The 15,928-nt window shown below is 40.0% G+C and overlaps 1 protein-coding gene across 1 annotated transcript in view; it reads right to left on the bottom strand.

The window, feature by feature from the left end:
- Positions 1 to 15,928, bottom strand: part of LOC130219192 (GRAM domain-containing protein 2A) — a 51,280-nt gene that overhangs the window by 7,002 nt on the left and 28,350 nt on the right. The window contains exons 4-9 of the mRNA XM_056451500.1: positions 8,260 to 8,332; positions 7,661 to 7,764; positions 5,841 to 5,939; positions 5,440 to 5,511; positions 5,273 to 5,335; positions 4,703 to 4,862 (exon numbers count right to left, since the gene is read on the bottom strand). Of these exons, the coding sequence (XP_056307475.1) occupies positions 4,703 to 4,862; positions 5,273 to 5,335; positions 5,440 to 5,511; positions 5,841 to 5,939; positions 7,661 to 7,764; positions 8,260 to 8,332 (571 nt within the window). The remainder of the gene's footprint in view (positions 1 to 4,702; positions 4,863 to 5,272; positions 5,336 to 5,439; positions 5,512 to 5,840; positions 5,940 to 7,660; positions 7,765 to 8,259; positions 8,333 to 15,928) is intronic.

Genomic DNA, 15,928 nt, shown 5'->3' with positions numbered 1-15,928 from the left:
CGCAGTACTGGGAAACACCCATACACGCACTTTAGTTAATCAATTCCCCTATTGCACATGTGTTTGGACTGTGGGGGAAACCGGAGCACCAACAGGAAACCTACGCCAACACGGGGAGAACATGCACACTCCACACAGAAACACCAATTGACCCAGCCAGAACTCGAACCAGCGACCTTCTTGCCAGTGCTACCCACTGCGCCACCGTGCCGTCCCAAATTTAATATGTCCAAACTCTTGTATATCCCCAAAACTTGTATTACTCTCTGAAACCACAGCCCTCTCAATGTGAATGTATTATTAATTTATTGCTTCTGCTGGCTAAATCTGACATCCATAAATGTACATTTTCAAAGAAACACCCTTACTGTTTTATTTTCAGCAAGGATTTTGATGTGAACGCCTTTTAAAAGACTTTAATTATTGAATTATACTGCATGTGAAACTCTTTCTAGGTGTAAAACAGTATATAGTGCAAACAAGCTTGTAAATATGAGTGTCTTAATATTAAAGAGGGAGTTACCTCATACTACCCTCCCTGTATATTATTAAGACCCTGTTTTGTTATCATTATTATTAGTACTGTCCTGACTTGTCCTGTTATCTCCTCATTTTCATTATTACAAGTATTTCTACCAATGTCATTATTCAGGTTGCTGTAGTTGTAGTAGTAGTAGTAGTAGTAGTAGTAGTGGTTGAAGTTGTAGTTTGGGTTTTTGAAGTCGTAGTTGTAGTAGTAGATGTCGTTGGTATAGTGGTATCAGAAGTAGTGGATGTGTAGTAGTAGTAGTAGTAGTAGTAGTAGTGGTTGAAGTTGTAGTTTGGGTTTTTGAAGTAGTAGTTGAAGTAGTAGATGTCGTTGGTATAGTGGTATCAGAAGTAGTGGATGTGTAGTAGTAGTAGTAGTAGTAGTCGTTGTCTGTGTAGTAGTATCAGAAGCAGTAGACGTTGTTGATGTAGATGTTGTAGTAGCAGTCATTCCTGTAGTAGTATCAGTAGTAGATGTAGTAGTAGTAGTAGTATCAGTGGTAGTAGTCGTTGTAATAGGTTCAGTAGTAGTACACATTGTAGGAGTAGTAGTGGTTGTGGCTGTAGAAGCAGTAGTAATAGTTGTAGCATTAGAAACTCTCTGTAGTAGTAGTAGTAGTTGGTGTAGTATTTGGGATTTATTTTTATTATTATTATTTTTATTATTGTAGTGGTTGTTGTTATTGATTATTACTGTTGTCCTTTCCTGCTTGTATACCGTCATTATTACTATCATTATATCACTAGCATTGTTGTCACTCCTTATATAAGTTACTTGCTTCATTTAGTGACTGTTATTGTTCCTTTTGTATGTACTCTGACCTGTTTACCATGTTACCTTTACATGCACACACACGCACCTGCCGGTACTTGATTGTATTGTTGTTGTTTTTTTTGTATTTTTGTTATTGTTTCATTTTCTTTGTATTTGCATCATCTCAAATTGTGTATCTTTTGTATATTCTAATAAATAAATAAATAATTAAGACCCTGTCGCTTTATCATATTTACAAGCTTATTGCACTATATACTGTTTTGCATCTGCACAACTCTGACCCCTTGCCATGCGCCCTTAAGTGTAATTGTATTGTTTACAATTAGTATTTATACTTATATGTTTAGATCATGTTACATGTGTAATTGTATTTATTAAACTTTCTTTTTAAAATTCGACTTCTTGTATTAATATGATCTGTTATTCACCTAGGGTCTGAGAGTTACACAGTTTCGATGCTCTGTATGTCCTTGACTTTGAAATCTTTTAAACTTGCTGTGATTTATTTAGGTGATCTTTTTGTCTCTTTCTTCATATTGTGTATTTCTTGTATAATAATCAACATTTACTGTACGACAGCAAAACTAAACAGTCTTAGCTCTGCTCTGAGTTTGATGAATAAAAAGGGCCAATTCACAATCATTCTTATGGTTTGTGTTACATACGACACACATCACTCGACTGTCTTTATTTTGACCCAGATGAAGAGCTGTGATAGTCAGTATGAAGCTTATAGGTGATGTAATGCAGCGCACTCACAAAATGGCTGATTGGATTTACTCAGTGTTCTTAAGTTAAGTGGTTGCAAACTATTTATATGAGCTGAAATTATTTTCCTTCAGCTAAGTTGCTTAATTTATCAGGGGTCTCCAGAGCGGAATGAACCGCCAACTATTCCAGCATATGTTTTACAGCGTGGATGCCCTTCCAGTACTGGGAAACACCCATACACACTCATTCACACACTCTTCAGTTGATCAATTCCCCTATAGCGCATGTGTTTGGACTGTGGGGGAAACCGGAGCACCCAGAGGAAACCCACGCCAACACAGGGAGAACATGCAAACTCCATATAGAAATGACCTCTGACCCAGTCGGGACTCGAACCAGCGACCTTCTTGCTGTGAGACGACAGTGCTAACCACTGTTGATAAATCAATTTAGAGTAAATGAAGGCCCTTAAAAATCTTAATAGTCTTAAATGAGCTACTTGTATCATATCTTTTCATCATATATGTATATTCGTCCACGGAGATTTGAACTTTGGGTCATTCTTAAGCAAATAAAGGTTGAATGTGATTAGAATCTGCACTGTCTGCTTCAGAGATCTCCGTCACAGTGATGATAACAGCTCATATTCTGCTGAGAGTCAACAAACATCACCTCTGGCCCAGAAACGGAAAAGATGAGCCGCAAACATCAGCAGAGAGACGTGAAGAACAGGAACAATAGTTGATTAGAGAGCGGGAGAAGAGCAAACACAAACACACTCTCCACAGCTTCATCATTAGATGAATGAAGAGAGAGAGAGAAGATCAGGAGCGCTCAGTTTTTCACTGAGAATAAAACACATCAGCTACAGCAGATGAGGAGCTCCAGACCTTAATAAGGTACACCTCACTAGTACTCGGTTTGACCACTTTTGCCTTCAGAACTGCTTTAATCCTTCATGGCAGAGATTCAACAAGCTACTGGAAATATTCCTCAGAGATTTTGCTCCATATTGACATGATCGCATCACACAGTTGCTGCAGATTTGTCGGCTGCACATCCATGATGCCAATCTCCCATTCCACCACATCCCAAAGGTGCTCTATTGGATTGAGCTCTGGTGACTGTGGAGGCCATTTGAGTACAGTGAACTCATTATCATGTTCAAGAAACCAGTCTGAGATGATTCAGGCTTTATGACATGGTGCGTTATCCTGCTGGAAGTAGCCATCAGAAGATGGAGACACTGTGCTCATAAAGGGATGGACATGGTCAGCAACAATACTCAGGTGGGCTGTGGTGGTGATGCTCAATTGGTACTAATGGACCCAAAGAAGACCACACCATTACACCACCACCACCAGCCTGAACAGTTGGCACCCGGTGTGGTCTTCTGCTGCTGTAGCCCATCCGCCTCAAGGTTGGACGTGTTGTGTGTTCAGAGATGCTCTTCTGCAGACCTCGGTTGTAACGAGTGCTTATTTGAGTTACTGTTGCCTTTCTATCAGCTGGAACCAGTCTGGCCATTCTCCTCTGACCTCTGGCATCAACAAGGCATTTGCGCCCACAGAACTGCCGCTCACTGGATATTTCCTCTTTGTCGGACCATTCTCTGTAAACCCTAGAGATGGTTGTGCGTGAAAATCCCAGTAGATCAGCAATTTCTGAAATACTCAGAGCAGCCCATCTGGCACCAACAACCATGCCACGTTCAGAGTCACTTAAATCCCCTTTCTTCCCCATTCTGATGCTCACTTTGACCTGCAGCAGATCATCTTGACCATGTCTACATGCCTAAATGCAGTGAGCTGCTGCCATGTGATTGGCTGAGTAGAAATCTGCGTTAACGAGCAGCTGGACAGGTGTACCTAATAAAGTGGCCGATGAGTGTATGCGTGTGTTTCTCTATGTGTTTGTGTCTCTTAGTGTGTGTGTACCCTCCAGTGGTGTCTCTGCAGTGTGTGTGGTGTGTGTTTACCCTCCAGTGGTGTCTCTGCAGTGTGTGTGTGTGTTTACCCTCCAGTGGTGTCTCTACAGTGTGTGTGTGTGTTTACCCTCCAGTGGTGTCTCTGCAGTGTGTGTGTGTGTGTACCCTCCAGTGGTGTCTCTGCAGTGTGTGTGTGTGTGTGTTTACCCTCCAGTGGTGTCTCTGCAGTGTGTGTGTGTGTGTGTTTACCCTCCAGTGGTGTCTCTGCAGTGTGTTTGTGTGTGTGTTTACCCTCCAGTGGTGTCTCTGCAGTGTGTGTGGTGTGTGTTTACCCTCCAGTGGTGTCTCTGCAGTGTGTGTGTGTGTTTACCCTCCAGTGGTGTCTCTACAGTGTGTGTGTGTGTTTACCCTCCAGTGGTGTCTCTGCAGTGTGTGTGTGTGTGTACCCTCCAGTGGTGTCTCTGCAGTGTGTGTGTGTGTGTACCCTCCAGTGGTGTCTCTGCAGTGTGTGTGTGTGTGTACCCTCCAGTGGTGTCTCTGCAGTGTGGGTGTGTGTGTGTTTACCCTCCAGTGGTGTCTCTGCAGTGTGTGTGTGTGTGTACCCTCCAGTGGTGTCTCTGCAGTGTGGGTGGTGTGTGTACCCTCCAGTAGTGTCTCTGAAGTGTGTGTGTGTGTGTGTTTACCCTCCAGTGGTGTCTCTGCAGTGTGTGTGTGTGTGTGTTTACCCTCCAGTGGTGTCTCTGCAGTGTGTGTGTGTTTACCCTCCAGTGGTGTCTCTGCAGTGTACGCTGTGTCTCCTGCACTCAGGCTGCTGCTGGAGTTTCCCAGCAGGTCAGGCAGTGATGAAGACACAGACGGAGCCGAGGGATTCCTCCTCCACTTCAGCACCGGGGTGAAGTCTGTGCTGACCGGGAACTCATCCTGAACACGCACACACACACACATTAGAGGAGAACAGCAAACATGTTATGGTGTGTGTGCGTCTGTGAGTGTATATGTGCGTTTCCGTGTGTGTGAGATATGTGTGTGTGTGAGTGTGTGTGTTCATGGGTGAGAGAATGTGTGTATGCTATGATGCGTGTCTGTGTTGGTGTGTGTCTGTGTGTGAAAGAGCGTGAGTGTGTATGTGTGTGTGCAAGTGAGAGAGAGAGAGAGAATGTGAGTGTTTGTGTGTGTATGTTATGATGTGAGTGTGTGTGTGCTTCTGCGTGTGTGAGATTATATGTGTGTGTGTTTGTGTGCGTGAGAGAGAGAATGTTTGTGTGAGAGAGTGTGTGTATTTGTAAGAGTGGAGTTTGTGTGTGTGTATATGTGTGTGTGTGTGTGTGTACCGTGGACAGAGAGCCGGGCTCCTCCAGATACTGCTTTAGACTCAGACTCTTCTTGCCGTTCACCTGGAAACCACACACACACACACACACATACTTTAACACCAGCTTACACACTTATCAGACACACAGACATCTACTAAACGTGTGTGTATGCGTGTGTGTTTGACCTGTAAGTGTGTGCAGATTCTCCTGAGCACATCATACACACTGTCCCGTGATAGCAGAGACACGAACACATACTGATGAGCAGAAACACACACACACATCAGGAAAATCATCAACACAAGCGAATAAAGCATTATAGACATGTGTGTGTGTGTGTGTGTGTGTGTGTGTGTGTGTGTGTGTGTGAATATTTGTGTCTGTTCACCTTCTAGCTGGTGAGTGTGTGTGTGTGTGTGTGTGTTCACCTTCTGGCTGGTGTGTGTGTGTGTGTGTTCACTTTCTGGCTGATGTGTGTGTGTGTGTGTGTGTGTGTTCACCTTCTGGCTGATGTGTGTGTGTGTGTGTGTGTTCACCTTCTGGCTGATGTGTGTGTGTGTGTGTGTGTGTGTGTGTGTGTGTTCACCTTCTGGCTGGTGTCAGTGGTGATGGCGAGTCCGTTGGGTACGAGTCCTGCAGTTTTGTGTTTCTTCACCAGTCGCACAGAAACCACCGGAATGGCAACCTGAATCAGGAGAAATACAAATAGCACATGACACACACACACTTGACTGATAATCACTACACACGCACACACACACTCACACAGCAGTTCTGAGGAAGATCTTTGTACTGTCCGTGAAACCAGACAAAACAAACATGGAAAAAAGCCAAAGAGAGCAAAAGGTCTGGAACAACAGCGTCAGAGTTACTGTAATAATAAAAAAATAAATAAATAAAAACAACAACAACAACAACAACAATAATAATAATAATGATAATATAATAATATAAATAATAATAATAATAATAATAATAATATTAATAGAATAATAAAATTAATAAAATAATAATAATACAACAATAATAATAACAATAATAATAATAATATAATAATAATTATAATAATATGAAAATAATAATATAATAATAATTATATAATAATAATAATAATAATAATATAAAAATAATAATATAATAATAATAATAATATAATATTAATATAATATTAACAATAATTATAATAATATAAAAATAATAATATAATAATAATATAATATAATATAATATAATATAATATATAATAAATACTATTATTATTAATATTGTTACATGTATTATTAGTATTTTTTACATTAATATTAATGTAATTAATAATAATATCAATATTAATGTAAAAAATACTAATAATATAAATAATAATAATAATGTTCCTAATTATAATAAAAACAATAACAATAATTTTTGAGCGCACGCACACACACACACACACACACACACACACACACGATTTTAATGTGCCTTTGAATAATAATCAGGGTTTCCACAATTTGACCAGTGAATTTACATCAGTTCCTCCATCAGTCCTGCACACTGAATCAATGTTTTATTCTAAAATATTAGCATTACCCGAAATAATCAAACAGAGAGAAGTTTTTTTAACTTATTTATTACTTTCTACCAAAGAAATAATAAATATTTTCATTTAGTGTAACTATGAGGTTCAATGTCAAATTAAAATAAAGCTGCATTAAAAACAATATTTTAATAATAAAAATAAATAAAACCAAAACACAAAACCATGAAACTAAAATTTTAAATTACTAAATTTAAAATTCAGACTTTAAAGTGACTAAAATAATGTAAACATTACTCAAAAACAATTAAACACAGAAAAAATATGATTTATTATTATTATTTATTTATTTGATCTTTTTCAAACTCTCTACTAAAGAAATAATTCATAATTTCTTTTAGCACAACTTTGAAGTTGAATAAGTAAAATTAAATTATTTGCAATTAATGCATTAAAAATAATAATAATAATAATAATATATATATATATATATATATATATATATATATATATATATATATATATATATATATATATATATATATATATATATATATATATAAATAAGAAAAAAAATCAATTACTTGTTACTTGAAATAAAATAAATATTATCCGGAAAAATTAAACAGAGAAAAGAAAGTCTTACTTATTAATTCCTAACTTTCTACCAAATAAATTATTCATATTTTCATTTAACATAAATTAACTAAAAAAAATTAAATAATAATAATAATAATAATAGCAAAACATATAATAACAAAAATTGTTAAATAAATAAAAAAATAAACTGCAAATATTTATAAAAACTCAATAACATTTAGTTACAACAGTCAAATTTATTTAATTAATTTGATCTTTTATTTAAATGCACAATTCATTTGCAAGAATACCTTGATGTCTTTGCCGAAAAGGTTTGCGTAGAAACACAGCCAGTTTCGTGAAATGTAAAGTCGACCTTGAAGAAGAATATCCCTCAGAAGAGCACAAGAATAAACTACAGGGAAAAGCAGAGACCCTTTAATAAAAGTACACACACTACAATATAATAAATCTTATAATAACACACACACAGCACAAACTGTATTTTCCTGCTTTATATTTCTGTATTTCTATTAATAAATATCTAAAATAACAACAGTAATAATAATTTTAATCTAATAATTGATAATAATTAGATTAATAGTAGAAATTTAAAAAACAAATATCTGGCAACAGGGCCTAAACAATCACTTTAATTCAAAGCAAAACACATTATTATTATTATTATTATTATTATTATTATTATTATTATTATTATTATTATTATTATTATTATTATGACACTATTACCTGATTATGTGTGTTTGGTGTGTGTCTGTGTGTGTTGTATTCATATATGTTAAGCTGCTTTGACACGATCCACGCTGTAAAAGTGCTATAGAAATACAGATGAATTGAATTGAATATTCTGGTGTGTGTGTTCTGGTGAGTGTGTGTGTGTGTTCTTCACCTTTCATCAGGATCTCCTCCTTCGGGACGGTGGAGAACAGTTTGTGGTACTGAGAGTTATATTTGCTGACGGTCTGTGAGAAAAAGGGCGACGTGTTTAGTGAGTTTCACAAGCTCTCCTCGTCTAAACAACATCAAAAACATGTCAAAGATGCTGATTGATTGGATGAGGTCAGAAATACTAACTGATTTCTTTGTCAAAATGACGTCAAAAAATCTAATCGATTTGATGATGTCAAAACGACTTTAAAAAGTGTGGCAAACATACTAATTAATTTCATTGTCAAAATGATGTAAAAAAAACGTCAAAAATGCGAACCGTTTTAACGATGTCGAAACAACACAGAGAAGCATGTAAAAATGATCATTGATTTGATGTCGAAATTATGTCAAAAAATACGTCAAAACTGCAAATTAATTTCATGATGTCAAAACGACGTCACAAATGCAAATCGATTTGATGTCGAAATGATGTGAAAAACACGTCAAAAATGCTAATCGATTTGATGATGTCAAAATTACGTCAAAAATGCAAATTGACCTGATGTGAAAACGATGTCAAAAAAAGAGGCAAAAAATGCAAATTGATTTGATGATGCCAAAACGACGTCAAAAATGCTAATGGATTTGATGCGGTCAAAACAACATCAAAGCAGCTAATCGGTTTGTTGTCAAAACTACATCAAAACATGTAAAATCTGTAAAATAATTGGATGACAAAACAACGTCAAAAATGCGAATTGATTTGATGATATTAAAAAGCGCTAATATCAAAATATCAAAATGCTAATTGTTTTGATGACATCAAAACGACGTAAAAAAACATGTGCTAATCAAAAATGTTAAAAAAATTTGATGATGTCAAAACGATGTCAAAAAAGTGGCAAAAATTCTAATGAATTTGATGATGCCAAAATGATGTCAAAACAGCTAATCTGTTTGCTGTTAAAACTACATCAAAAAACTGCAAATTAATTTTATAATGTCAAAACGACGTCACAAATGCAAATCGATTTGATGTCGAAATTATGTGAAAAATCCTGTCAAAAATGCTCATCGATTTGACTATGTCAAAACAACGTTAAAAAGTGTCAAAAATGCTAATCATTTTTATGACATCAAAACGATTTAAAAAACACGTCAAAAATGCTAATCAATTTGATGATGTCAAAAATGAAACTCGAATTGATATGAAAATTATGTCAAAAAACTGGCAAAAACGCAAATTGATTTGATGATGCCAAAACGACGTCAAAAATGGTAATGGATTGATGCAGTCAAAACAACATCAAAACATGTAAAATCTGCAAAATAACTGGATGACAAAAACAACGTCAAAAATGCGAATTGATTTGACGTAGAAATGATGTCAAAAATGCTAACTAATTTGACGATGTCAAAACAACATTAAAAAGCGCTTCAAAATGCTAAATGTTTTGATGACATCAAAACAACGTAAAAAAACGTGTTTCAATCAAAAATTCTAAAAAAATGTGATGATGTCAAAACGATGGCAAAAATGCTAACGGATTTGACGATGCCAAAATGATGTCAAAACAGCTAATCCGTTTGTTGTAAAATTACATCAAAAAACTGCTAATTAATTTGATGATGTCAAAACGACGTCACAAATGCAAATCGATTTGATGTCGAAATGAAGTGAAAAATTCTGTCAAAAATGCTCATCGATTTGACTATGTTAAAATGTTAAAAAGCGTGTCAAAAATGCTAATTATTTTGATGACATCAAAACGATTTAAAAAACATGTGCTAATCAAAAACGGTAAAAAAATTTGATGATGTCAAAAAAGTGGCTGAAATGCTAATTGATTTGTTGCGGTAAAAACGACGTCAAAACAGCTAATCGATTTGTTGTCAAAATGACGTCAAAAACACATTCAAAACTGTAATCAGTTTCATGATGTCAAACGACTTCAAAAAAACCCCACTAATGCTAATTAATGTGATGTCAGTTAACATTAAATTGACGTCGAACATTTGCGTTAAAAACACGCCAGAAAGGAATTACAGGACTCTGCTGTAAACACATTTTTACATCAAGGTAGCTAGAGATACAAAATCCAGTGCAAATTTGTCCAGTGCAAGCTTTCAGATGAATAAAACTTTTATATTAAAATACTTTGTGTCGTTATTTATATTATATTATATTATATTATATTATATTATATTATATTATATTATATTATACTATATTATATTATATTATATTATATTATACTATATTATATTATATTATACTATATTATATTATATTATATTATACTATATTATATTATATTATATTATATTATATTATATTATATTATATTATACTATATTATATTATATTATATTATATTATATTATACTATATTATATTATATTATATTATATTATACTATATTATATTATATTATATTACATTATATTATATTATATTATATTATACTATATTATATTATATTATATTATATTATATTATATTATACTATATTATATTATATTATACTATATTATATTATATTATATTATATTATACTATATTATATTATATTATATTATATTATATTATATTATATTATACTATATTATATTATATTATTGTTATGAAGCGGACAGGAGACAGAGGTAAGGAAACGTTAGGGTGTTTATTGAATGACAACAAGGAGCACATGAAGGATAGCCAGGAGGATCAGGAATGATGTTGGGGTCTTTTCCTCCGTGGCTGGGTAACAGGAATACACGAGGATGGACAGCACACACCAGATACAGCTGACAGAGGATGACACAGACTTGGAAGGACTGGAAGACAGGACGATTCGGGAGGACCAGGAAGACTAGGAGGAATACAAAGAGAACAGGTAAGTAAATCGTTTGTTTAGCTGAGGATGATTACGCTGAGTGGTCGCTCAGTTGTCCGCTTTCGTCGAGACGAGCCCGGACAATGAGCGACTGGAGTGCTGTGCTTTTATCTGGTGCTCGTGAATGTGATGCAGCTGTGTGCTCATTAGAAGTCAGGTGATGGTGATCTTCGTGAGTGGGGGTCGTGAGAGCCTGACCAATCCATGACAGTACCCCCCTCCCCAGGGCCCGCTCCTGAGGGCCGACACCTCCGACGCCGTGGTGGTCTCCCTCTGCCTCTAGGCGCTGGGAACTCAGGGTGGCTCTCATGAAACTCCACCATGAGACTAGGATCGAGAATATCAGCTCTGGGAACCCATGTCCTTTCTTCGGGGCCGTACCCTTCCCAGTCCACCAGGTACTCCAACTGGCCACCACGACGTCGGGAACGCAAGATCTCCTTCACTGCGTAGACGGCTCCTTCTTCTAGGAGCAGTGGAGGAGGGGGTTCCTCTTCGTGGTCAGGCTCTGTGGAGGGAAGAACAGGATCGTGATAGGGTTTCAGGAGTGATACGTGGAATGTAGGGTGAATACGGTAGTGAGAGGGTAATTGTAGTTTGTAGGTGACGGGGTTAACCTGTTCCACGATGGTGAAGGGACCAACAAATCGGGGACTTAACTTGCGAGAGGGCAGTCGCATGCGTATGTCCCGGGTGGATAGCCACACCTTTTGTCCGGGTGTGTATCTGGGTTCTTCAGACCTTCTTCTATCGGCGGTTACCTTGCTTCGACGGACTGCCCTCTGCAGATGTTGATGAGCCTCGTCCCAGACTCTCTCGCTCTCCCGGAACCAGTGATCCACTGCGGGGACATCAGATGGTTCGCCATCCCAGGGAAAGAGCGGTGGTTGGAAGCCCAGGACGCACTGGAATGGCGTGAGTCCGGTGGAGGGTTGCCGCAGTGAATTTTGGGCATATTCTGCCCAGCCCAAATACTGGCTCCAGGAGCTCTGGTGACCACTGCAGAAGGTCCTCAGGAACCGTCCCACCTCCTGAATCTTCCTCTCTGTCTGCCCGTTGGTTTGGGGATGATATCCAGAAGAGAGACTGACGGCCACACCTAGGAGCTTGAAGAAGGCTTTCCATAGACGTGAGATGAACTGTGGACCTCTGTCCGACACAATATCTTCTGGAATACCAAATGACCTGAAGACTTGATTAAAGATATTGTCGGCTGTTTCAAAGGCTGTGGGAAGACCTTTCAGAGGGATTAGTTTGACAAACTTTGAGAATCTATCTACTATGACTAGAATACAGGTATTACCTTCTGACGAAGGGAGATCAGTGATAAAGTCCACTCCTAGGTGTGACCAGGGACGGTTCGGAATCGGCAAGGGATGGAGCTTTCCAGCGGGTAGATGACGTGGGCTCTTGGATTGGGCACAGTCCTTACAGCCCTGAACATATTGCCTCACATCCCTTGCCATGTTTGGCCACCAGAATCGTTGGGATACTAGCGAGAGAGTATTGTTGATCCCTGGATGTCCAGTGCCTAGCGAGGTATGTAAGGAGTGGATCAGATCTACCCGGTGTTCAGGTGGTATGAACTGCCGATGAGGAGGGCATCCCGGCGGAGCAGGGGCTTCCGGAGTGGCAACGACTGGAGGAGCGTTCCAGGTGATCGGACAAATGGAGATGTGTTCGGGAAGAATCTTCGTTGGGAGTTCTTCATGATCGTGATGCTCGTGTAAACGAGAGAGAGCGTCTGCTCTTAGATTCTTGGGTCCTGGACGATAGGAAATGGAGAAATCAAAACGTGAGAAGAAAAGTGACCATCTGGCTTGACGTGGACATAGTCTCTTGGCCTCTTTGATATATTGGAGGTTTTTGTGATCTGTGATCACCTGGAACGGATGTTTGGCTCCCTCCAACCAGTGACGCCACTCCTCCAAGGCTAGCTTGATTGCTAGCAGCTCCCTGTCTCCTATGCTGTAATTCTGCTCCGCCGGGCTCAACTTCCGAGAGAAATAGGCACAGGGATGCAGTCGGGGCGGTGTATCATGATGTTGAGATAATACTGCCCCGACGCCGGTGGTGGATGCGTCCACTTCCACCACGAAAGGAAGATTTGGGTCAGGATGAGTCAGGAGTGGGGCCCTTGTGAACTCCTTCTTAAGAAGGCGGAAGGCTGCGGCTGCTTCTTTGGTCCACTCCAGTCCTTTGGGTTTACCCTTGAGGAGATTAGTGAGAGGTGATGTAATCCTGCTGTAGTCCTTGATAAACCGTCTATAAAAGTTAGCAAACCCAAGAAACCTCTGGAGCTCCTTAATGGAAGTGGGTTCTGACCAGGATAGAACAGCCTCAATTTTCTTCCCATCCATACGTATACCGGTTTGATCAATGATGTATCCCAAGAAATGAATCGACTTCTGGTGGAATGAGCATTTCTCCGCTTTGAGGTAGAGGTGATGTTCTCTCAATGTGTGTAGGACCTCCGCAACGTGTTGGCGATGTTCGGCCTCACTCCGGGAGTAAATGAGGATGTCATCTATGTACACTATTACAAAGTGGTGAAGAAACTCCCGGAGGACTTCATGAATGAAGTTTTGGAATACGGAGGGGGCGTTGACCAGACCGTAAGGCATGACCTCATATTCATAGTGGCCAGTAGGGGTCACGAATGCTGTCTTCCATTGGTCCCCCTCACGTATTCTTATCAGATTATACGCGCTGCGGAGGTCCAATTTAGTGAAGACTTTAGCTTCTCGGAGCTGTTCCAAAGCGGCTGGTACCAGAGGAAGGGGATATCGGTATTTACTGTACCGTTATTTAGGACCCTGTAGTCGATGCATGGACGCAGCCCTCCGTCCTTCTTGGCCACAAAGAAGAAGCTTGAGGCGGCTGGTGATTTTGAGTGACGTATGTACCCCTGACTCAGAGCCTCCCTTATGTAATCTTCCATTGCCTGATTCTCTGGAAGCGAGAGCGGGTAGATCCTACCTCTTGGCAACTGGGCATCTGGAACTAGGTCGATCGCGCAGTCCCATGGCCGATGCGGCGGTAGCTGGGAAGCTCTCTTGGGGCAGAAGACATCATGAAAGGAGCTGTACTCCTTAGGAATGTGGATAGACTGCTTCTCAGGAGGGCTCTCGACCGATGTTGCAAACAAAGAAATGGGGTTCCGACCTTGAAGAGGGAGATTTGGAAAACAGGTAGGTGTACATCCAGATCCCCATTTCCTAATCTCTCCTGTGCCCCAAGAGATGATGGGATCGTGCTTCACCAGCCACGGGCGCCCTAGAATGATGTCCATATTTGCACCCTCCAGAACCAGAAATTGAATCCTCTCTTGATGTAACAGCCCCACTTGAAGAAGGATGTCTTCGCATTGTCGATGGATACGGGTCGAAGATCGAGTGCACTGGGTTATCGGTTGTATCTGGTATATATGCGAGGACGCCTCAGTACGGAGGTGGAGTTGACGACAGAGGGATTGGGAGATGAAGTTCCCTGCTGACCCGGAGTCGATGAGGGCTGTGACAAGGAGAGAAATAGAGGCAGTAGTTATTTGTACGGTGGTAGTAAGTGGTTTACATTGTTCAATATTCGTACTGAATACACTCACTGAAGTCCGAATGGGACGAAGGGGACACTCCATACGGGTGTGTCCACTGACACCGCAGTATAGACACAGACCCCGGGTCAGCCTCCTCTGTCGTTCCGCTGATGTCAGTCTTCCAGACTCTATTATCATGGGTTCTGGTTCTGGAGAGGCTGTTGACTCAGGCGATTGGAGGAGTGCAGACGAGGGGGTGATGGTGTCCTGTTGATAGGAACGGAGACGATCGGAACATCGGAGAGAATGTTGGATGAATCTCTCCAGACCCATTGTATCATCTAATGTGGCCAGCTGGATTCGGAGAGTGGGTTCCAAGCCGAGCCGGTACGTGGTCAACAACGATCTCTCATTCCATCCACTTGCAGCTGCTAGAGTGCGAAACCGGAGAGCATATTCCTGTGTAGATAGAGTACCTTGCTTTAGATGATACAGCTGCTCTCCAGCGGCTACTTCCCCATCAGAACGTCCAAACACCTCTTTGAAATACTCCGTGAAGGTAGTGATGGAATTCATGACCGGCCCGGCTTGGTTCCAGATCGTCTCAGCCCATTTAAGTGCAGGTCCAGAGAGTAGTGATACGATGTAGGCGATCTTTGACTTATCTGTGGGATATAGAGAAGGTTGCATTTCGAATATGAGGGAACATTGTAACAGAAAACCATTGCACTCCCCCGCTCCGCCTGAGTAGGGCGCTGGTCGGGCCATGGGACTGGAAGGAAGGGCCGAAGAAGAAACTGTGGAGGCGGAAGTGCTCGGTGCTGGTGGTGCGTTGGAAAGTGGAGCTGGTGGCTGTAGAATCCGCTTCAACTGGTCCACCAGCTCTTGAAAGTGATCGAGGGTGCTCATGTTGTCGTCGTTATGGGTCCGGGCTTCTGTTATGAAGCGGACAGGAGACAGAGGTAAGGAAACGTTAGGGTGTTTATTGAATGACAACAAGGAGCACATGAAGGATAGCCAGGAGGATCAGGAATGATGTTGGGGTCTTTTCCTCCGTGGCTGGGTAACAGGAATACACGAGGATGGACAGCACACACCAGATACAGCTGACAGAGGATGACACAGACTTGGAAGGACTGGAAGACAGGACGATTCGGGAGGACCAGGAAGACTAGGAGGAATACAAAGAGAACAGGTAAGTAAATCGTTTGTTTAGCTGAGGATGACTACGCTGAGTGGTCGCTCAGTTGTCCGCTTTCGTCGAGACGAGCCCG

The sequence above is a fragment of the Danio aesculapii genome, chromosome 25, assembly GCF_903798145.1.
Source record: "Danio aesculapii chromosome 25, fDanAes4.1, whole genome shotgun sequence".
Classification (NCBI taxonomy): Eukaryota; Metazoa; Chordata; class Actinopteri; order Cypriniformes; family Danionidae; genus Danio; species Danio aesculapii.
This window is presented reverse-complemented; position numbering and strand designations above follow the sequence as displayed.